This window comes from Fonsecaea pedrosoi (assembly GCF_000835455.1).
Source record: "Fonsecaea pedrosoi CBS 271.37 unplaced genomic scaffold supercont1.3, whole genome shotgun sequence".
NCBI lineage: Eukaryota > Fungi > Ascomycota > Eurotiomycetes > Chaetothyriales > Herpotrichiellaceae > Fonsecaea > Fonsecaea pedrosoi.
In genome coordinates, this window is record NW_013550613.1 from 218560 (window position 1) to 239648 (window position 21089).

General features: G+C 53.2%; 8 protein-coding genes across 8 annotated transcripts; 5 read left to right on the plus strand and 3 right to left on the minus strand.

The window, feature by feature from the left end:
* Positions 1 to 125: 125 nt before the first annotated feature.
* Z517_03947 (uncharacterized protein) lies at positions 126 to 3476 on the minus strand (the record flags this gene model as incomplete). Its single annotated transcript, XM_013429278.1, has 1 exon — positions 126 to 3476. The coding sequence occupies one exon, from the start codon at positions 3474 to 3476 to the stop codon at positions 126 to 128; it is 3351 nt and encodes a 1116-aa protein (XP_013284732.1).
* A 784-nt stretch (positions 3477 to 4260) lies between these two features.
* Z517_03948 (uncharacterized protein) lies at positions 4261 to 5301 on the plus strand (the record flags this gene model as incomplete). Its single annotated transcript, XM_013429279.1, has 2 exons — positions 4261 to 4331; positions 4386 to 5301. 2 exons carry the CDS (start codon positions 4261 to 4263, stop codon positions 5299 to 5301), a joined length of 987 nt encoding a protein of 328 aa, XP_013284733.1.
* A 999-nt stretch (positions 5302 to 6300) lies between these two features.
* On the plus strand, positions 6301 to 8058 carry Z517_03949 (uncharacterized protein; the record flags this gene model as incomplete). The annotated part of the gene is made up of 2 exons (XM_013429280.1): positions 6301 to 6927; positions 6982 to 8058. The coding sequence occupies 2 exons, from the start codon at positions 6301 to 6303 to the stop codon at positions 8056 to 8058; spliced, it is 1704 nt and encodes a 567-aa protein (XP_013284734.1).
* Positions 8059 to 8687: 629 nt separating this feature from the next.
* On the plus strand, positions 8688 to 9473 carry Z517_03950 (uncharacterized protein; the record flags this gene model as incomplete). Its single annotated transcript, XM_013429281.1, has 4 exons — positions 8688 to 8709; positions 8762 to 8815; positions 8866 to 8942; positions 9009 to 9473. 4 exons carry the CDS (start codon positions 8688 to 8690, stop codon positions 9471 to 9473), a joined length of 618 nt encoding a protein of 205 aa, XP_013284735.1.
* Positions 9474 to 10216: 743 nt separating this feature from the next.
* On the plus strand, positions 10217 to 12897 carry Z517_03951 (uncharacterized protein; the record flags this gene model as incomplete). The annotated part of the gene is made up of 5 exons (XM_013429282.1): positions 10217 to 10761; positions 10816 to 10843; positions 10894 to 11358; positions 11407 to 12242; positions 12378 to 12897. 5 exons carry the CDS (start codon positions 10217 to 10219, stop codon positions 12895 to 12897), a joined length of 2394 nt encoding a protein of 797 aa, XP_013284736.1.
* Positions 12898 to 13282: 385 nt separating this feature from the next.
* Positions 13283 to 14994, minus strand: Z517_03952 (uncharacterized protein; the record flags this gene model as incomplete). Its single annotated transcript, XM_013429283.1, has 3 exons — positions 13283 to 14367; positions 14436 to 14817; positions 14899 to 14994. The coding sequence occupies 3 exons, from the start codon at positions 14992 to 14994 to the stop codon at positions 13283 to 13285; spliced, it is 1563 nt and encodes a 520-aa protein (XP_013284737.1).
* Positions 14995 to 15794: 800 nt separating this feature from the next.
* Positions 15795 to 17194, plus strand: Z517_03953 (uncharacterized protein; the record flags this gene model as incomplete). Its single annotated transcript, XM_013429284.1, has 2 exons — positions 15795 to 16161; positions 16251 to 17194. 2 exons carry the CDS (start codon positions 15795 to 15797, stop codon positions 17192 to 17194), a joined length of 1311 nt encoding a protein of 436 aa, XP_013284738.1.
* Positions 17195 to 18381: 1187 nt separating this feature from the next.
* On the minus strand, positions 18382 to 20809 carry Z517_03954 (uncharacterized protein; the record flags this gene model as incomplete). Its single annotated transcript, XM_013429285.1, has 4 exons — positions 18382 to 19552; positions 19609 to 20388; positions 20444 to 20541; positions 20597 to 20809. 4 exons carry the CDS (start codon positions 20807 to 20809, stop codon positions 18382 to 18384), a joined length of 2262 nt encoding a protein of 753 aa, XP_013284739.1.
* Between the last annotated feature and the right edge of the window lie 280 nt (positions 20810 to 21089).

Sequence of the window (21089 nt, forward strand, 5' to 3'; positions counted from 1 at the left end):
TTTAATAGTGGTAGTGATAGTGACCGTGATGATAGCAGTAATACTCGAACCAGATCCCGTGCAATTGCCAAACACAGCCTTTGTCTTATATGTGTCTATATCTGTGTTTCTGGAGAAATCAATCTCTAGATAATCTCCAAATTGGCAATTCTCACCCCCTTGGTCTCGACGTGATACCGTCGCTTGACGCCCACGGCGACGGCACCGGTTTTAATGGCGTCGTAGACCCTCTGACCACCGCCCACGAGGACCATTGGGATCGGGTTCCGTCGCAGTAAGCCCGCCGGAGTCGTCTGGCGGCGGTGCAGGTACGGACGAATCAGGTTGGATTCGTCGTCCAGGATACTCTGAGCGCTGTGGTGATCATCCCCTTCTCCGCCGTCGTGCTCGTCGTGGTCTGTATACGACACGACAATCACCAGCTGCAGTGCCTGCGCGCTCGGTTTGTAGGTAGGGATATTCTCCAGCTTCGCACTAAAGTCGCATCCTCCCCTCTTGATCACGAGCACTTGATGCTGCCTCACTATGTTGACAGGTAATCTGTGGTTGCAAAGTTCGTCCGTCACATAGATCTTGGTCCACGACAATGCAGGGACGGTGGCCCCAGATGATGTTAGGGTCGGGACCTCAGACCAGTCTGGCAGTGGTGCGGCGCCAGGGCCTGTTGGTGTCACAGCGGCGAGGTGATACCGTAGCAAATTGCCTGGTCTTCCTTCTGCCGAAGACGACGACGAGAGAGAGGCGAGCTTCGTCGCTACCGGTGTGACAAGTGAAAGAGGCGTTGAGAACGCCCAGGGAGATGGAGCACGCCCTTCTCTGATGAGGCTTGAGATCTGAGAGACAATGGCGTTCCACGCCGCCCGCATGGCACCATCGTTTGCGACATCTTCGAATTGTGGAAGATCGATTAGCAACGATGCTTCTCCACCGTTTCCAGACTCTTGGCCTGCTGTGGTCGCCGCTGGTTCGTCGGCTTTGCCATTGTTCGGATCTTCGATCGACCCATCCAGATCGACTACGAGGTCCAACATGACAGCGTCGCGAATGCGTGTGAAATTAGGATCTGCTGGGCTAAGGATATCTCTGCCCGTGTCACGCGCTAGGTACACCTTCTCATCTTTACCAAGGGGAATGTTATTGATTGTTTGGATGCGGAACGCGTCGTGAAACCCGTCCTCGAAAAGCAAAGGGTAATCGCGAATCATTCCGAGCCGCAGCCCGCTGATGGCGTTGATCAAGATCCCATCTTTTACGCGCTGGAGGGGAGGAACAGGTTGACCAGGGGCAGACATTGCCGGGAAGGAAATGTCGAGTGTCGGTGGAGTCGGGATGAGGGAGCTTGAGGCATTCCAAGGGACCAGTTCCGGGGGTAGCGTCCACGGATAATATGTATAGTTGGAAGGTGAGCTGATATCCAGTAGCGTAATGCTCGGGTGGTCTGCCGCGTATTCTCCAAGGGCAGATTCGACATTGTCCCTATGAGGCATGAGATGAAGTCGAGCCAGATTAGCTGCATGAAAGACATCTCCCCGCGAAGCAATACTGGAAATGGTCATCGGCAGGGGTGAAGGTTTGACAGGACAGAATAACTCGTCGCCGTGTGCTGGATGCAAGACAGCCTCACGATGGGAGCCTTTGGCAACACTTCGGGGGATGACCAATGGATGGCCTTCAGTGGTGAAGACGAATGGCTCATCCAGGCTGTTGAGAGGGTGTGTAGGATCGAAGAGGAGAAAGAGGTATTTTGCGGTCTCTCCGAGGAAGAAGCTCTCCATCCTATCCGTCTGCTCTCCGGTCAACACATTTTGGATGCTCGCCCAGCCACACCTCGTCCAACATCGTCGTTTGATATCCCGCAGGACCATCTCCCCAACGTGAAAGTACCAGGGATCTTCCGTCGCGCGGTAGAGATAATACGTGGACTCGATGAACTCTGGTCGGCCTATCCACCAGCCAAGCCCACCTTCAATGCCACCTGTCATGAGATTCCACCGCTCCGGCAGGGCAGAGAATCTTGTCCAGAGAGCTGTCTGTAGAAGGTGAGTTTCCACGGCCTCGTCAACATGTCCCGCAAGCGTAAGGAGGCCAGGGTAGTACGCGCTCAATGCATCCATCCAGAATCCTCTTGCTGCGCCAGTGGAGAAATCAGCTTGGATGTAATGAGGGTGCTGATATGTTGATCCACGATAAAGGTGCCGCTTGATTGCCGCATGAGCAGCATTCCAAGCATCGAGAAAGGCTTGGGACGTCGAATCTTCCGCAGGTAAAGATTGATGAAGAATCCTTGGATCTTGTGACGCAGTGCTGTTATAGACCGGATGAGCTTCGCGTGACAGGAGGATATGCGACTTCAGAGCGTATTCGAAGAAGCTGTCGATTCCAGCACCGATGCCCGTCCAAGTGCCGATCCAGTTTCCGCTCTCTGCGTCAATCCCGCCGCCAATCAGGTCGATAGCACTGCGCCTTTGCCAGATCGCCCAGAATGCTCTTTTCGCGAGATCCTCAAAGCGAGGATCTCCAGTTAGCCGGCTCAAGACGGTAAACTCAAGCACCAGACTTCCAGCACCGGCACTGCACGTCTCTGTGATTTCGGCGGCCCCTGATCGAGCTTCACAACGGCCGTCTTCTGCACCAGTATTGAAAGGAGAATTGACATAAAACGGGATCCCATGTCGAAGGTTGACACGAGGATATGGTATACCGGTGGAAGACCAGAAGGCAGGGATCAGGCGGTTCCCAAGGTCATATGCCAGCCGGAGAAGTTGGCCGTCATATTCAAAAGCATTAGGCCAGACAATTCCTTGCTTCTTGCCGCCAAACTGATCCTTTTGCCAGGCTTCAGCATACGCTACCTGCTCTTGAGGAGGGGCATAGCCGCGGATCGGTAGCTCGCCAACCGCAAATAGATGAGCGCTCAAGAGTCCACCAAGACCTCGTATCGCTGTCTCAAACACCTGCACCTTACTATCCAGATCGAATCCTCTCGCTCTTAACCCTTGACCCGACGGGCCCTCGGAGCCATCGCCATACTGCTCGACCAAATCCCTGACACTGTCCTGGAAAAGCCGCAGGGGTTTATTTTGCTTGGAACTTGACGGGCTGGAGGCCAGTATCGCGAGGGTAGACAGACTGTCGATAAGGGTCAGGGAGTAGTTTCCCAGAGGGTCATTGACTTCGATGTGCGCGGGGTTGTCGCGGTCGCGTGTCAAGGGTTTGCAGGAGATGGGTCGCAATTCGTCCTCGGGAAAGGCATAGGACATGTAATTCTCGAAGCCATGATAGAAAAGATCCTCAGCCTCCTTTCTGAGGGCCCTGATCTGGCCAGGTGTCTGTGCGTGTGCCGTGGCTATGGAAGCCAGACAGGCCAGAAGCACGACAAGACGAACGCCTCTCAGCCATTGCCAAAGCCGTGCCGGTGCGAAAATTGTAGACAATGTTATAGCTGGAGGCGTCACATGGCGACAAATCATGCGCATGGCACACTTGCGGGTGATGGTGCCACAGAACGCATATCAATGGCGAAGTGTAATACACAAGTGCGTCCAGCGATGATTCGGTGTCCTGAACGATATTCGAAATGGAGGTTTTGTCTGACAGCGCATTTCTCGGCGCTGTGGCTGGTGAAATGGATTTATCGTTCTGTCAGACGAAACCTCCCTGCGCACTCGAACTTATTGTTTGGGGCTCTGGCGCCTTTCCTTGTTTCCTCCGTTGGTCCCATCCTCTACCGCCCACAGTAACTCGTTTCTGGGCTGACAAACTGCTGAAGACCGCCGGTAGCACTGCTAGCTTACACCCACAGCACCAAATTCTACGTGAACGGCAGACGCCCCGTCAAACTCCGGTCAGTTAAACAGGTTGTTTGACAATCTCCCTCCCCCACCAGTTCAGAGAAGACGCTTCAATTGCAAATACTCGGGACAAAAATGCAGCTTTCGTCGTGGTAGCCATCGCTCAGCTGAATGTAACACGAACCTCAAGCCTCGTCCGTTCGTCAGCATGATTGAAAAACAAAGGAGATTCTTGTGGTCGCCCTCCCTCATCGCGTGGTTGAACATTAGTCTATAGATGGGAACATGGGAGCAAATGGCGAATTGCCGGGCGCGGGACATAATAGAAGGACCATAGCACAAAATAATATTATAATGGAACCCCCAATTTTTCCTGCGACGAACCGATCTTCCCATCAGAGACAACCTCCACCGAATTGCTGGCCATCGAAGATCTTTGAAGAGCAGGATTTTGACAACATTCTCCGTCATGAAAGTCTTGCTCACAGGAGGCAGCGGTTTCCTTGCTGTACATTGCTTGGATCAGCTACTCAAGCATGGGTATTTTTTGACCCTTCCGGCCCTGGATGGCATCCAGCGTTAACCATTCATTAGGCACGACGTGGTTGTCACTGTACGCTCTGACGAGAAAGGACAGTACCTGCAAGAATTATTCAAGGGCCAAACAGTCTTGTATGCAATCGTCAAAGATATCGCGGTAGACGGCGCTTTCGACGAGGCCGTCAAGGCTGATCCACCATTTGAGGCCGTCGTGCACACTGCCAGCCCTTTCCATTTCAAAGTCACCGACAACAAGAGAGACCTCCTTGATCCTGCCATCAATGGGACAACAGGAATTCTGAAGGCTGTCCACCAATCAGCAAAGTCTGTTAAGCATGTGGTGGTCACGTCCTCCTTCGCTGCCCTGTCAAATTATCGCAACCCACCCGCGGTATACAGCGAAGAGATCTGGAATGACATGACCATGGAGGAAGCTCTGACGGCGCCAAACCCACAAGCGGCATACAGAGCGAGCAAAAAGTTCGCCGAAAAGGCTGCTTGGGACTTTTTGGAGGCAGAGAAACCAGGTTTTACTCTGACCACCCTTTGTCCACCTATGATATATGGACCGGTGCTCCATCAAGTCAAGTCGTTGGATGATTTGAACACTTCCAGCCTGCGGATATTGAATCTCTACCGTGGGACGCCGCGAGCTGGACCAGTCGGTTCCCCGATCCACGTTGACGTTCGAGACTTGGCTCTGGCTCATGTGCTCGCATTGGAAAGACCACAGGCGGCCAACCAGCGGTTCTTTGTCGCTGCTCAATTGGCCACCGAGACGCAGCTTCGGGAGATCATGGAAGAGGCCTTTCCAGAGATCAAGGGGAATCTCAAGGACGAGCTGACCAACACCCCTCCACCCTGGGGTATCGACAACAGCAAATCCATCAATGTTTTGGGGATCAAATACCGGCCTCTGAAAGAGACGATCGTCGATGCGGTCAATTCCCTGAAGAAGCTTGGGGCATAGAACATCAGGCGTAGAAAGACGGCGAGACATGGTATAGAAGATATAGAGGATATAGACTTTCCATCACCGCGACATCTTGTTGTTCGGATCGTTCGTTTCAATGTTATAGATGTATATCCAAACAAACATCAGAACCTGGCCGAGTATTCAAGGACCATGCTGTGGTTTCGTAAACGAGGTCAATCGGTGGTTACACGGATGACGATCTATTTTCTCGATCCCTCGTGGCAGCGGCAGTTTGTTTCCCAACTGAAATATCATGAGCCTTTCTCCTTTCTCCGACAGCCTCGATCGTCCGAAAGCCTGTGAGTTCGGACGGGCCAAGCGAGGGAAGCGGGAAGCGGGAAGCGGGAAGCGGGAAGCGGGAAGATTCGGCGATTTTGCAAGTGGCCTTTTGCCGCGGCGCTTGTCTTTTGTCCGGATGCCCATTTCTCTCAAGTCTCTTTTGGTCTTCCTAATCTGATATTCGGTAATAATTTATCTCCCTCCCCCCTCTCAAAGTGTGTCCACGGCGTTGTCAGTGATCGCCGCGGCGAAAACAACAGGGCAAAGATGTCGCTCGAGGACCCGACGACATGGGTGAATTCGACAACGTTGGACGCCTCCATCGCCGGCGTCGCCGGAAGCTCGAAACAAGGTAACGCCTGCGAAGCCTGCCACACGCGAAAAGTCCGATGTGACAAGAACCTCCACGAGAGCACGCGCGAAGTTTGTTCCAATTGTCGCGATGCTGGGAGAGCCTGTCTGTAAGGGTCCCCGTGTTTTGTCCGAGATATATATATATGTACTTCCGAGAGCACCTTGTTGACACGGGAGGGAATCTATCCAAAAAGACCGCATGTCAGGAAGCGCAGACGTCAGGTGTTCCTTCGTGACGGTGCTGCTAGTTCTGCTAGTACTGGTGCAGCCGCCGCCGCTACCAGCAGTAGTCCAGCACGATCCGTAAAGGAGGATGAAAAGTTCCGACTTCCAGCAATTGGCGAGACGAGTAGGAAGAGGATGAGGACGACGATAACGACGACCCTGACACCATCCCAACATTCGAGCTATCTCGGTCGCGCCGACTACATCCCCGCCCATGTCGAGATTGACGAGGACGATGCGACTCATTACGAAAGTCCCGGTGCACGCGCGCACTCGTGGCACAACTTTGAGGTCAAGATGCGGCGCAACCTATCCGTGCTCGAGCTGCCCCAGGGGACACTGCGGCAGACACTGTTGAGGAATTTCCTGCAAAGGTGTCGGCCCTGGATGCCCCTCGTGAATGCCTCAGACCTGGAGCGACTGGATGCAAAGACCAATGACACGCTGCTCGTCACGTCCATGCTGGTGGCGGGAAGTATAGTCTCGTCAACACCGCAGGCTGCGGAACAGGGCCAGAGGTGCTACCAGCGGGCCAAAGTGCTCTTCTACACGAATGCCGAGCAGAATCACCTCCACGCCATCATGGCCACCATCTTCCTGCAGTGGCTGAATCCGTCTGGCCCGGAGCACATCTCCATCGACAGTAGTAGCTTCTGGCTGCGACTCAGCGCCGCCCTTGCGCACCAGATGGGTCTCCATCGCGAACCGGGCCCCCGGATGGCAGATGCGAAGCTGAGGCGGAGGATTTGGTGGGCACTGGTTGTAAGGGACGCATGACCTGTCATGGTTATCCCCAAAGCTAACACGATGCTAAAGTCCAGGGACAATCTGATAGCCGCAAGTCACGGGCGTCCAAGGGCGGTCAATGCAGAAGACTCAAATGTTCGCCCCCTCCGGCTGGACGATTTCGACGGCGACGACGAGGACGCACTCCTCTTCATGCACTTTGCCCAGATCACTTCCATCCTAGGAGATATGACCGAGGAGTATCGTCGGGGGACCCTGTCGGATCGCAAGAAGATCGATTTCGAAGACAGCCTCCGCCGATGGCTGAAGACCGTCCCACCCAGCCTGCGACTATACAATCCCGAGACGAAAAGACTGAATGACTATGACTTCAAAGCCCGGCAGCTCCACACCATCTACTTCACCTCGCTCATCATTCTCTTCCGGCAGGACAAGAGAGATCAGCCGCCGTCACCCGTCGCTCTGCTCGCTGCGTCCTTTGTATCCGGCATCTTCGAGGAGTATCTGACGTGGGAGGATGTATCGCATCTCGCAGTCACGTCCATCTTCTACCTGATGGTCGCCGCACTCTTGCAGCTGTCATACCAGCGATTTCCTTCGCTAGCCACCCATCGGGCGGAAGAGACTGAGATTATCAGATCATCGTTAAACGAGCTCAAAAAGAGATTTCCTTCGGCCATCGGCGCTGAGAGAGTGGTCAACCAGATGATGAAGCATTCCACGACTCTGCCAGAAACGGCGCAGTCGGCGCAGATATTTCTCTCACCTGATCAGGAAGAATTCTTTGCGCCCTTTGGCCCCGAGCTGTGTCGGAAATGGCGGCTGGTGGTCGAGAATCCAATATCCGCAGAGCCACCACCACCTCTAGAAGGAGTTGAGGAGTTTGCCGGCCTGAACCGGTCGGATAATGGAGTGGTCATCATAGGGCACACAGGCCATCATTTACAGGCCAGTGCTGAATCACCGCAAGACGTACAGGCCATTATCACCGCCGAGTCGGCATGGAACACCAGTACGCCGTTCACCTTTAACATTGACGACCAAAACCTGTTCTCGGATCAACTCGGTCTCGACAGCGTCGGCCGCTGGTGGTGGGCCGACTGGATGCCTGAAGCAGACCTAGACTTTCTCTCCAGGTCACTGTAATGCAACGGCCACGAGGTCACAAGAGAAGCTCTCGCCTATACGCATTTTCATGTCTGACGTCAGGCTATCGAGGTTAAGAGTGTCGGTAGCGGCATGAGAGGTGCCACAGCACACTTTGGTGGCCATATTGAGGGAAACGAATACAAAGATTTGCTCTGTGGGACTCACGAGGAACTCAAGCACACTCAGGACTTCGAGTCGTTCATCCCCATCTCCATCTCATCCTGTTCATGCGTTGTCCCCAGTGGACTCTTTTCTTTTCAATATCGTGCCAGAACTCTCCAGTACAAAGGGAAAGGGCACCGACAATATCGCTGAGGCATCCCGAGATCATTCGAAAAACAAGAGAGCTAGTATTCTATCAATCAGCTATAGTAAGGAGGAGAGTAATGTGAAGCCTCGCCAAGAAGATGCAATCCCCCCCCGCTCCTGCCTTCACATCGATACTCTCACTTTCACCTCACCTATAAATTTCCTATCATTACTCCTCTCTTCTTTCATTCCCTCTTTCTTTAATTCTTCAATTCTTCGTTGTCCTTGTAACAGGACTTCCTCCTGTTCCAACCCTCATTCTCTTTCTTCAACTCTTCAATCCTTCAATTCTTTAACAAGATTCTCATCGTCTCAAAATGCCTACCTCTCATCAAACAGGTAAGTGTAGTACACCAGATACAGGATTTAGATCATTGACCCCATGTCTTAGGAGATGTCTTCTTTGACTTCGCAATGAAGCGACTCAAGGCTGTCAAAGCCCAGCGTAAGATACAAATACTCATTATCATAACTTCATACTCATCAACGTTATAGGCAAACGAGCTCGTCAGAGGTACAGACAGCAAGTACAGGCTACTCAAGATACTACTACCAAGCCGGTCTCCTTAGAGGTACGTATGAAGCCTTCACACCCTCCTCCAGAAGAAACATCTATAGCTAATGTTTATGTTCAACAGCCTTCAACTCTTCCAACAAAAGTCATGCCTCCTACAGACCCAGCCAATGACATGAATCCTACGCTGAAGGCTTCTTCCTCACACCCTCTCCACGTGCCAACCCTGGTTACAACATTTCGGCCTACAGTTAAAATAGAGCCCGAAGATCATGAAATCGTGGAAATCTCTTCGGATCCTGTTGAGCCCCCAGCTCTTCCTACACAGTCGCAGCCTACAGTCAAGGTAGAGCCCGTAGACTGTAAGACAGTGAAGGTTTCATCAGACCTTCCCGACCTTGAAGAGTTATTCGCATTCAGAGGCTCTCTCTTTGAGGGATTTGATGATGATCGCAAAGCTACAAAGTCATCAGGCCGTACGGTAACTCCGGGTACGAGTCCTAGATTGCACCGCAAGTTGATGCCCATTGACGGTGGGGCGGTCAACACACGCAAAGATCTGGACGGGCTGATGCCCCTGGTACCCTAGTGTGATCCAGTTGTGGTTGTTTAGTTGATGTGAGGGAGTGCCGTCAGTTGTATCGGGGAGGGTCACATGATGGGTGTGTCAGTGAATGAAGAGCGTCAATGAAATGTTGAGAAGGAATGCTGTCCAAGTTCGTCAAGTATGTAAGAGAGCATTGTTGTTGTCTCTCTCTCTTGAGGCACCACAGAAGGGAGCCGGATATACATATTCCTAGAACTAGGTGCCTCTGCTGGCTTCTGTTCAGCGACTGAGAAACATGTTTGACATTTCAGGGGTTCAGGGTCGTTGAATTCATGACAATTGAACTGTGGTACACACTCAAATTGAGGCGAGCCGGTTTCCGGCTGGATGAGAATCTCAGATGGAGGTGCCACGGTGCCAAGGTCGGAAATGGCACGCCAAGCCTTGATATATGATTAGGTAAGAATCGATCCGTTGTGTGGCTGATGGTGGCGCACAACAACAGCCGAGGGGTGCTTGGACCACAACAGACTGGGAGTATAGGAGCCGGCAGCATAGAAAGCAATATGCAAAGGATGCTTCACAGACCTTCGTACGGTTAAGTGATTTCCAGATAGTTCTGGCCATAACTCCTCCTCTCCGGGTGCTTTGGACGTCTGTCGTGGGGTTTCTGACTCATTCCTTAGTCAGCGTTTGTGCTCAATTTCTACCCACCACTTGGTGCGAACGTGCCACTCAACCTCTTGAGATCGCATCAAACCCCTTGGCCATGCTGCGAATTTCTTATGGAGCCCAGTGCTGACACTACAGGACCCCGGCCTCGCAAGGCCTATTCCTGCGTGCGATGCTTCGAACGAAAAGTCAAATGCGACAAGCAGCATCCGTGCAGCGGCTGCGTCCGCTCCAAAGTCGAATGGCAAGTCTCGTCATGCCCCAATTGCTTGCCTGATATCAACCCGATGCGATGCTTTGACCTGGTGACCGGGCCTCTTGACTTTTCTCCCCTCATCGCTCTGCCAGGATCTTGGCTGATCATTCGTCTCTGCAGCGTCTTCCGCATCCCCCCTGCCCCTCGCCGTCGAAAACGCAAGGCGCGAGAAGATGACGTGCTCGCTCGCTTGAAGCACTACGAGGAGTTGCTCCGAGATCAGGGTATCGATCCAACCCCTCCATCCACCACGCCTAGCAAAATCGACGCGACGTCTCCTCCGCTTGACGATGCCGACAATCCCAGCAAATCCGGGTCCAAACCCGCAGAGCCGCCGTGGACGAACGGTTCAGTCCAGGGGAGGCTGATCATCGACCAAGGCAGAGCTCGGTTCATTCAGAAGTGTGTCTCCCTCCACGCCGGCGCAATCTTGTCCCAAAGCTAAAGAACGAGCAGTAAACTGTGGACCACTGTCAGCGAAGAGGTCTGCCTCTTCAAGTCCAATCTTTTCAGTCGACTAACCATAACATACAGCTCCATCATAGCAAAGATGTCATCCCGGACACGGACACAGAGAGTGAGGATGAGTTGGACACTCTTGCTGACGACAGGACCGACTTCGTCCTCGGCGTGACGCCTTCTCCGGCTCAGACATCGAGCCTGCACCCGAGTCCCGAGCACGTCCTCAAACTGTGGCAGATTTTCCTCACCAACGTCAATCCGCTCATGAAGATTGTCCATCAACCAACCCTGCAGCACTCCATTGAGGAAGCTATCCGCGACTTGGACCATATACCCCGTGGGCTTGAAGCCTTGATGTTTGCTATCTATGGCGGCGCGGTCCTGTCCATGCGTGATGGAGAATGTCAAGCAACCTTTGGCGAGTCTCGGACAGTTCTGCAGTCTAGATACCGACTGGGCATACGCCGAGCCTTGACAAAAGCGAGATTTATGGCGACCTACGACATTGTCGTCCTACAAGCACTTGTCATCTATCTTGTAAGGAGTTTGAGCTTCCCCAAATTGTCTATCGCTAATCAACGATAGCTCACTACACGTCAAGCTCTGGACGCACGGACGCTTTGGACACTGTCAGGGGTTGCGAGTCGTATAGCTCAAGGCATGGGTGTGCATCGAGACGGCACCGTCCTTGGCCTTCCCCCTTTCGAAACAGAGATGCGCCGTCGGCTTTGGTGGCAAATCAACTTGCTCGACTTTCGGGCGGCCGAGCTGAGTGGCTTTGGTGGCCTGACGGAAGTCAATTGGTGGAATACCAAGGTTCCGTCAAACGTCAATGACGTGGAAATTTGGCCGGGCATGAAAGAACCACCCGTCGAACAGACTCGCCCAACCGAAATGGTGGTCTGCTTACTGCACTATTCTGTCGGCGCCTTCTGGAGGCGGAAGCTCTTGGAAGCGGGCACCCCCGAGGAAGATCTCAACCGGGCTATGCAACGCTGGGTGGCGACCAAGACATTGGCCGAAAAAGATGCGTTTGTCGATGAATTCCAGGCTAATTTGGAAGAAAAGGTGCTGAGATATTGTGATCCTTCTATCCCGCTCGAAATGATGGCTTTGATCTATGGGCGTTCCATGTGCAAGAGCATCAGATTCATGTCGCATCATCCTCGGCGCTACGCGAATCAAGAGGATATTCCTGACAGCGAACGCCGACTTCTGTGGAAGACGAGTATGGCACTGATGGAGGCCGACAATCTTGTGCATTCTCATCGCTCCCTTCAGAGATTCAGTTGGCACATTGATGCAGGGTTCGCGTGGCATTCCTTTATATTTGCCTTGGGAGAGCTCATTGCAAGGCCAACCGGCGAAGGGAGGGACGAGGCGTGGATCCAGATTGAGGATGTATTCAAGAACCATCCCGCGTAAGTTGTCTCTCCTCCCCAAGCATGCTCTTGTGATCCACTGTCTTGTGTATTCGTGCCCCTAGTGGAGTTGCTAGCCGTCCACCTATACGTCTTTGCCTGAAGTTCAAGGCTGACCTCCACGTGCTCTTGAAGATTCGTTTCCGACCAAAAGAAGCCGCTTCACATCGCGATCGGCAATTTATGCTTGAAGGCGTGGCGAGCTCGTCAAAAGGCGCAAGAGGAGGACCCTCAAGGCTTGCAGTGGCTCGATACGCCGCAATTCATTCTACAGCTTCGCAAACAGCGAGAGGTTCAAGAAGGGAAGAGATATAACAGGCGATCTGCAGCACTGAACCCGACTCCTACTCTTCAACCCGAAGATGCCAACCTAGAAAGAGAGTCGCAGCCACCAGATAGTTCGACCGCAGAACCCATGACGAGCATCCAGCAATTTGAACAGCCAGTTGGTAGCTTAGACCCTACATTTTCGCCACACGACTTCTCGATCATGGACAACATAGCTATGGATTGGCAACGATGGGATACCCTCCTCAATGACTTTGAACTACTTACCCAGCCAAGTACCATGAATCCTGGCCATCTGCAACATCTTGGACAGTATGGTCAACAAGGGTATTCATGGCCGCTGTCGCAAATTCAAGACAACCAATGAGGCAAAGGAGACCTGAGTTGGGCGAGGCCGATGGCCACCTCCGGCGCGTGAGATACATGGAAGGCAGCTGGCATCAAGATGTTTCCTATCGAGATTCAGAGGTCGGGATCCTACCACATACACCGTTATGTTATCATCAGCACGAGCCCGGTGACAACTTAGATTTCTGCATCTGCCAACGTGCAAAACTTGGTTAGAAGACTCGATGTACTAAGCTGGGATGGGCTCGGTCGAGCGATGTGAAGCACATGAGAGTGGGAACGAAAAACGAAGTACAAGACTGTCAACTGTGATCACCACCGTGACCGCATCGATAGGCACGCTCTAGCACATGCGTGATCCAGAGTATGGCCGAGACAGAGCGAGTCGAGCCCGACACGGAGTCTTACTCCTTAGCCACCTCTGTCACTTCACCCAGGATCTCCATCTTCTTGTCCTTTCCCAAAGCCAAAGCATCCACAATTCCTTCTCTATCTTCTGGCGCCACGCCCATGATGGCCCTCAGTTTGGGCGCCTCGCTGTGGACCTCTCCGTCCAGATTCTCATCAATCTCCTCCAGCGTCCGGCCACTGGTCTCGACCCAGAACACCAAGACCACCACCAGCTCAAGAACGTCCCACGCTCCGTTGATCATGTACGTCTTCCATCCAATAGCTTGGAGCGCAAAGGGAAAGGAAAAGGTCACCATTAAACCCACACCGTTTACGAGAAAAGTGTAAATCCCCATACCGAGCGAGCGGAGGCCGTAGTTGAGGACTTCCGGAGGGTAGAGGACAGTAAGAGGGGTCCAGCCAAAACTGTACGCGCCCTGGAAGAGGAAGATTGTGGCGACTGTCCCATAGATACCGGAGTTGTTCGTTGAGTTGCCATACACTTTGGTCAGCCCGCCCACAAGGAAGATGAAGATGGTCAACAGCGCTGTGGAAATGGCGGCCAGAGCCTTGCGACCCAACCTGTCAGCCATGGCAGTGCCCACGAGGGAAACCACCAGACACCATGCGTTGAGAATGATGTTGATCTCCAGCTGTGTGGTCGAGTCGGTGACTCCGGCCTGCGTGAGCATGGTCCCGAAATAATATGAGATGATGTTGTTTCCGGAGAGCATGGAGAAGACGGCGACGGTGCAGACCAAGAAGATGCGCCTGCGTGTGGATGAGCTGTTGGCGAACTGTTTCACGAAAGAAGGTTTCTCCAAAGACTTTTCGTATGCCAGGGTGTCTGCGATCTGGCGGAACTGAACAGTTACAGCTGGATCATCGATATTCCCGTTTGAATGGGTCTGGGCCAATGCCAGAAGAGCTTCTTCGCCGCGGCCCTGGTCTTGCAGCCAGCGAGGCGACTCTGGCGTGAAAGGAATCAGGACGATGCAGAGAACACTGAAGAGGCCTTGCAGCGCCGACGGAAGACGCCAGGCCCAGGTGGAATCCATCTTTGCGGTGCCGTAGGTGACGCCCGCGGCGATCAGACCGCCTGTATGTTCGTCAGATCATCCATTGTCCCAGTCACTGATGAGAGACAGGAGGCGAACGATGACTTACCAACATACCAAAAGTCATACAGAAGGGCCAACGAGACAGCTCGCAGCTTTACAGGGACGGTCTCCGACAAGTACACAGGCGCAGCGATGGACGAGGCGCCAGTACCGAAGCCGATGATGATCCTCGCGATCACAAACATGGCAATATTCTGAGCAGCCGTCTGGAGGACGACACCGACAATGGTGGAGACGGCACCGAAGAACAGCGCCCACTTGCGACCGACCCAGTCGGGGACTTTCGCGTACCCGATGCCTGCTATTGCGCTGCCCATCCACACTGACGCCGTGTTGAGCGCCAAAGTGGCCGTGGTCAAGGTGAAGTAGTCGGTGTACGAGGGGAGGATGTTGAGTCCATTCATCATGGAACCATCAAAGCCGAGAGTCTGGGGCGCCGCCTGTGTCAGTCTATGGTTGATTACATAGTGCTGGACTGCACCAAGTCTACAATCCAGGTATGTACTCACCGTGGATGTCACACACGATGTGAGGACCAGGATAGTGCAGGCGAGCCACGATCGGCGAGGCACCCATGCCGGGAGTTCCCAAGGCATTGGCGACATTGTGACTTGAGGATCAGGAACTTGTTTGCGAGGACTGTTGTCTCTTGTTGAGAGGCCGACGTCGTTATCTGTGTTGTGTCTGTTGATGACCGAGGACCCGCTCCATTATATATGCATATTTCATATCTCTGCCTGGGATAGAGACGGCACATGGCTTGCGAATGCTTGAGCCCGCCACACCAGGTGCTTAACCACCCGTTATCGCAGATGCTAAGCTTTGGTGAAGACATGGAGGAGGAGGAACCCGCCCGTGTGGGACGGATAGTGCGGCGAATCTTCCTCTCAAACCGCCTGGAGGCCTGGCTTTGGCCCTGTCATCCCGTTGTTTTGGGTTTGCGTTATCTGGAGAAGGACGTTCCAAGTCGTGGTACGGGACGAGGCTGGCATGTTGACCCTCGGCATGCCCCTTGGCTCGATTGCCGTGGAGCAGTCAGAACGGCAATGTCCGCCTGATGGTGTCGAAGCAACGGATATGGTAGCACAGTCTCCCGCTGGATGAGCCCTGGTCGGTGAGTGAAGGTTTCCGCGTGAACGGATTGACGGAAATCTCACACTGACCAAGTGCAGGTTGAGTGTCGCCCTGGAGAAGTACATCCTGGAGGTCTATTGAGTCTCGAACCCTGTGCTGTCCCGTGTGGGCGTACATGTCCGAGGAACGCGTGTTGTGTCCTGGTCAAGTGGTTATCTTGGACTATTAATCTTGGGGATCTTGGACGCAGGAAAGAAGGGGAAAAGACGATACGGGAGTCGTAGGAACACAGGATAATACCCAGACAAAAAAACCGCCCAAAAAAAGCAAAATGCCAGGAAAACTATTGAGTTGGCCGGACTGGCCCGAGTTCACGGCGGCCAAAGGAGAGCCTGGCGATGACCTGGTGGGATACAAGAAAGCCATTGTTGACAAGTACGGCAAGGACAACATCGTCAAGAGCTGGCTCAAGGTCTGCAAGGAGCTCGAATCAGTCACCAGCTGCATCGCCGACCAGGGCACCGCGGTCATCCCTGAGGTCCAGTTCGACGAGGTATTCGACCTGACGCCCGAGAAGAAGCAGACTCTGAAAGATGTCGGATGCTTTGTTGTCCGGAATGTCTTCACCCGCGAGGAAGCAGACAAATGGTTCACGGACCTGAAGGAGTATGTTGCGGCTAATCGGTCGCAGATTGGAGGTACGTATCCCATCTGAAAGCACCAGATATATACCTACTGGACCATGAACGGATGATCACCTTCGTGTGCATGGCTGATGGATCTCCAGGCTGGCCCAAGGAGACGCCCTTCATCCTCAATGTGTACTACTCGCCTACACAAATAGCCGCAAGGTCACATCCCAACCAGCTCAAACTCAGTGAGGAGCTCAATTCGTGGTGGCACGACCAGGACGGAACCTATTCTCCAGCGCCGCTGTCCTACGCCGACGCAGTGCGCATTCGACCACCAGGGATCCCGTTCCGCGGTCTCGGTCCTCATATCGACGCAGGCAGTCTTTGTCGATGGGCCGATCCCACATATCAGTCCGTCTACGCGGCTGTCTTCTCTGGGAACCCCGAAGCACTGGACAACTACGACTTGACGGCGCGCAAGGCGGCCAACCAAGCCATGTTCGCTGGCGGCGCCCACTCGCGGGTCTTTCGGAGCTTCCAGGGGTGGACGGCGCTGACTTCAGCCGGGCTCGGGGAGGGCAGCCTGATGCTGTACCCCAACGTCAAGTGGACGATCGCGTACCTGATGCTGCGGCCGTTCTTCCAACCGCCAGACTCTGACAGAGAGGAGGACATGATGGACGCGACCAAGTGGACATTTGATCCCGACAGCCCGTGGTTCCCCGGCACATTCCGGAGTGACAGCCAGCTGCTGAGCCCGACGTCGCACCCGCACCTGCGCATCCGCGAGTGCATGGTGGGGATCCCGCGCATGGAAGCCGGCGACACGGTGTGGTGGCACGCCGACATGTGCCACGCGGTCGAGGTGGAGCACAACGGCGACCACGACGCCAGCGTCGCTTACATCGCCGCCACGCCCAGCACCGACGAGAACAAGCGATACATCAAGCGGCAGCTCGAGGACTTTCTGAACGGTCTTCCGCCCGAGGATTTTCGGAGGGGGCCCGGTGAGAGGGGCTTTCAGTTGTTCCTGGGTGAAAAGGGCCTGTTGGGCGGCGACGCCGGTAGGAGGGCTATGGGGTTTGATCTTCTTACCTGAGATCTGACCTCCTCCTCCTCCTCCTCCTAGCTCTCCATCCATCGGACTCTCTCTCTATCCATGTTGTTGAAGTTATTCAACGTCGCCGAGCAAAAAAGAAATCCATCTTGTCATGTCACACCGCGTTTAAAGCCAGTGGGTGTGAGAGAGAGATGTTGAAAAAAGAGGATATATGGAAATGACAGATTGACTATTCATTTCGGTTCTACACGGGATGGTCGAGTGAAGCAAAATGCCTATAGTACCTACATACCTACGTTACAAGTCTATCCCAGCAGATCTCCACGAGTAGTCCTTACCCTGTACAGTCCACGTCATGGGTTGTGAACTAATTACCCAGTTAGTGAGGCTGCGCCTGTCAAAACCTTCTACAACCATGTAAAATGTGTATACAAGTACAACCGACAAAGGAACTACTTCTACGAGGTGGTACTCGTAAGTGCTGATTTACCTCGTATGTTGTGTCGTGTATGCTCTTAGTATACATACATATTGCAAGACTCGGTCCTACTCGTTGTAGTAATGTTCTCGGTCCAGGGGTTTCGTACGAGGTTGTCTATCCTTTTGTTTACTTTGTTTACTTTTGTGTTTGTTTATTGTTGTTGATCCATCATCCCCTTGGGGGAACCCCTTGTTTCATGTCTCCTTTCCCTCCCTCCCCTTTCATTTCCTTTTCTTTTTTTCAAGGTTCGTGAGTGTTTACCCTGGTATCGTCCTCTGAGTATTTCATTCATGTCTCTCGATTATTGAGACCCAAACACGCACGGACTTGACTTGAATCGACTTGACCAAAGAACCAACAACAGATAACACACTTTACTTAGGATACTGGGTATAGATGTATATTTCGCAAGTGATTGCTAAGGGGGGGGGTATCTTTTTGATGGTAGTGATTCGTGTAGCCCTCGTACATATTTACCCGCACATGTACAAGAGAGAGATTCTAAATACATATGATATGACTCATGCATGGATGGATGGATGGATGGATGGAGGTAGGTAGGTAGTAGTGACCCAGGGAGAGTACTCGGTAATGAGGGTAACAAAAAAAAAGAGCCATGTGTCATATTCTGTGTTTTAACGTCAAATTCATCATTTCCTTTTCCCCACGGAGAAACAAAAAAAAAAGAAAAAATAACCATTTCAACTCTTGTCGCATTGAAAATGCGTAAATCCTTTCTTTCTGGCTAGATGATATTCGCAATGGTCATTCGCGCTCGGTTCGGGTCTGGGGTCGTTTGGGTCGAGCTGCTGCTGCCGATTGGGGGCAGGGTTGGGCCTGATGTTCCCGGGCCTGGTCCGTTGGGCAGAGGGGACACAGGCAAAGAAGGAGGTGGTGGTTGAGGCGGGATTTGGTTTGGATTTTGTGGGTAGTGCTGTCTCTCGGAAAGCTGTTGGAGATATCGAGCCGATTGCTCAATATGTTGCCAACCGCCCCAGTCGTGTTGCTCTTCCTCAGACAACATATTGTCCCACGACGGCGACTGAGCCCCCGATGAGTGAGGGTCATGCTCAATGAACTGGTGCCTGGGTCTACCGTGCTTTTGACGACGACTGAGGTGCGTGCCTGTCTCGGCGTTGCCCCATACCCAGCTATTGGTACTGGCCTGTAGATCTGCAGAGAGGTAGACCAGCAATTCCTCATCATGGTCAATGTCCATGCTGCTGGGCTGTTCGATCCTCTCAATCAGACATCGCACGAAGAAAGACAAGTGTCTCCCGCAGCAGATGTTGATGCTTCGGGCGTCATTGATCGTAGCGGCCGCTCTCAAGATGAGGAAAAAACTGTCATACACTTGTCGGAACAGCAAGAAGAGCATGCACCGCCAAAAATGGGTGCACAGCATGGTGGTTGCAGAGAGAACAAACCGCTGCTCCCATTCATGCGACTGAACGTGTGGGATCATGCACCGGGACAGAATGGTTGCGGTATCGCGACAAGCATGAAGACACTGCTCAATGGCTTGAGCTCTTTGCTCGGATGAGCATGATGGGGACAAATTATGGCGATGGAGCATTAATCGTGTATTTTGAAAAGTGATTAGAGGAGCCATGATACATGGATCCAGAGGAGCGGTCGAAGAGAGGTGTAGTGGCCGGGGAAACAAAACCAGACACTCCCCCAGGTGACTCTCAAACTTGGCCAGCGTCTCACTGGTGATGCAGAGAGAACGAAAAGTCTTCGCTAGGGGCGCCATCAGCCGTGCTATGTGGACATGGGCCAGCAGTAATTTAGGAGCCAGCGGAGTATGCGTATGGTCGGACATGACGCGCTCTTCGTCGAGGACTTCAGGATACTCGGTGTCGCACTCGTCGTCGTTGATCAGCATCGGCTTTCCGAGTTCGAGAGCAAGGATCCTGTCCCTTGGTTAGTAGAGAAGAAGAAAACCATACCAAAATGATCAGAGGCTTACCGGTCCCAGACGTAGAACGAATACCATATGCGCTTGCGCATTTCGCCCTCAATCGGTGACCATTGACCCCCTTGGACGTGCAACCCGAGATCCTGAACAATGCGGATTGCAGAGCCGAGCCATATCCAACTGGCCGATTTCCGGTTCATCTCGACCAGCGCAATGCTTGCAAGAAATGCTACAATGGCCTGATTTGTAGACACATCATCTTCCCAGAAATTGATGGTAGATATTGCCCTGGTCAGGTATTCCTGCGCCTCTGGCACCCGCGCCCGGTCATGCGTCGCCAGGGCACCGCATGCGAGTACGGCGTATAGAGTGGCAATCCAGTCGGTGGGGAGTAATTGCACATTGCCTCGTTCCAGTGCTGCCGCAAAGTTGCGCTGAAACTTGGGCCAGTAGAGGACGGGGAATAGACGGTGGATGTATTCATGGTAGTAGTGGAGTAGATTTTCGGCCACGGCTTGCGAAGGCAAACCCTGCAGGTCCGAAATTCGAGTTTGTGTGGTATGCGATCGAGGCTGGATACCCGTGACGGGGGGTTTCAACAATCCGCGACCAACATCATTCAACTGCGTTCTGGCATTTGTGAGATCCTGAGGTGCTCTTGCTTTCAACATCCTCCGTGGCGATTTGCCAATCGACGGAAACTCGGCGAAGACCGCGGAGGCAGATTCGGGCCGGAGGTCACTGGAGAGATCAGAGTTGCGCTCGACCGAATGATAGCGCTCGAGCTGCTGTCGGGCTTCCAATAGTTGTCGCTCCAGGTCCTGTACGAGCCTGAGATGATCAGAAACTGTGCCATGGGACATCTAGATCAGGCCAAAAGACTCACTTGATCGAAGACATGCGCCGGTTTGTGTCCTTGGTAAATTGGCAACGGACGTTGCGACTCGAACACTCGGTACAACTCGACGTCTCAGTCGCATCACACTTGGGCACGCTATCAGCGTAACGACAACAGGGATGGCTTCGGGTTTCCACTGACCTTGACCTTGCGCTCCCGGCATGCATCACAGCTCGGGTCTTTTCTTCTTTGTCTGTATGCTCTTTTCGGATTGTGCATCATCATCGCGGAAATCTGACCAGGAGATGGGGTGCTCGCCGTTCCACTGCCTGGCCGTAAATTGTCCCCCGTGCGATACACTCCTTCATTCGGAGAGAGGGGTCCCATGTCGTGAGGACCATAGAAGGTCGACATCATCGGCGGTCCTGACACAAACAATCCGGTTCCAGGATGCCGCGGCGGCGCGGGCCTTGGATGTGGCGTTGGATCCAGCCCATGGGCGGTGATATATGGTCCTGAGGGGTGGGCAGACGTTGATTCGCAGACCGGCAAAGACTCGTTCATGGTCTCAAGTCGCATCGACAGTCGCCAGGCATCGCAGGTGTCCGGGGGCAGTGCTTTATGTCATCTACTCAAATCCGAGATCTCTCGTTGGATTTCGAGACATGCCCGCCACTTTCCGTACCCGCATCCA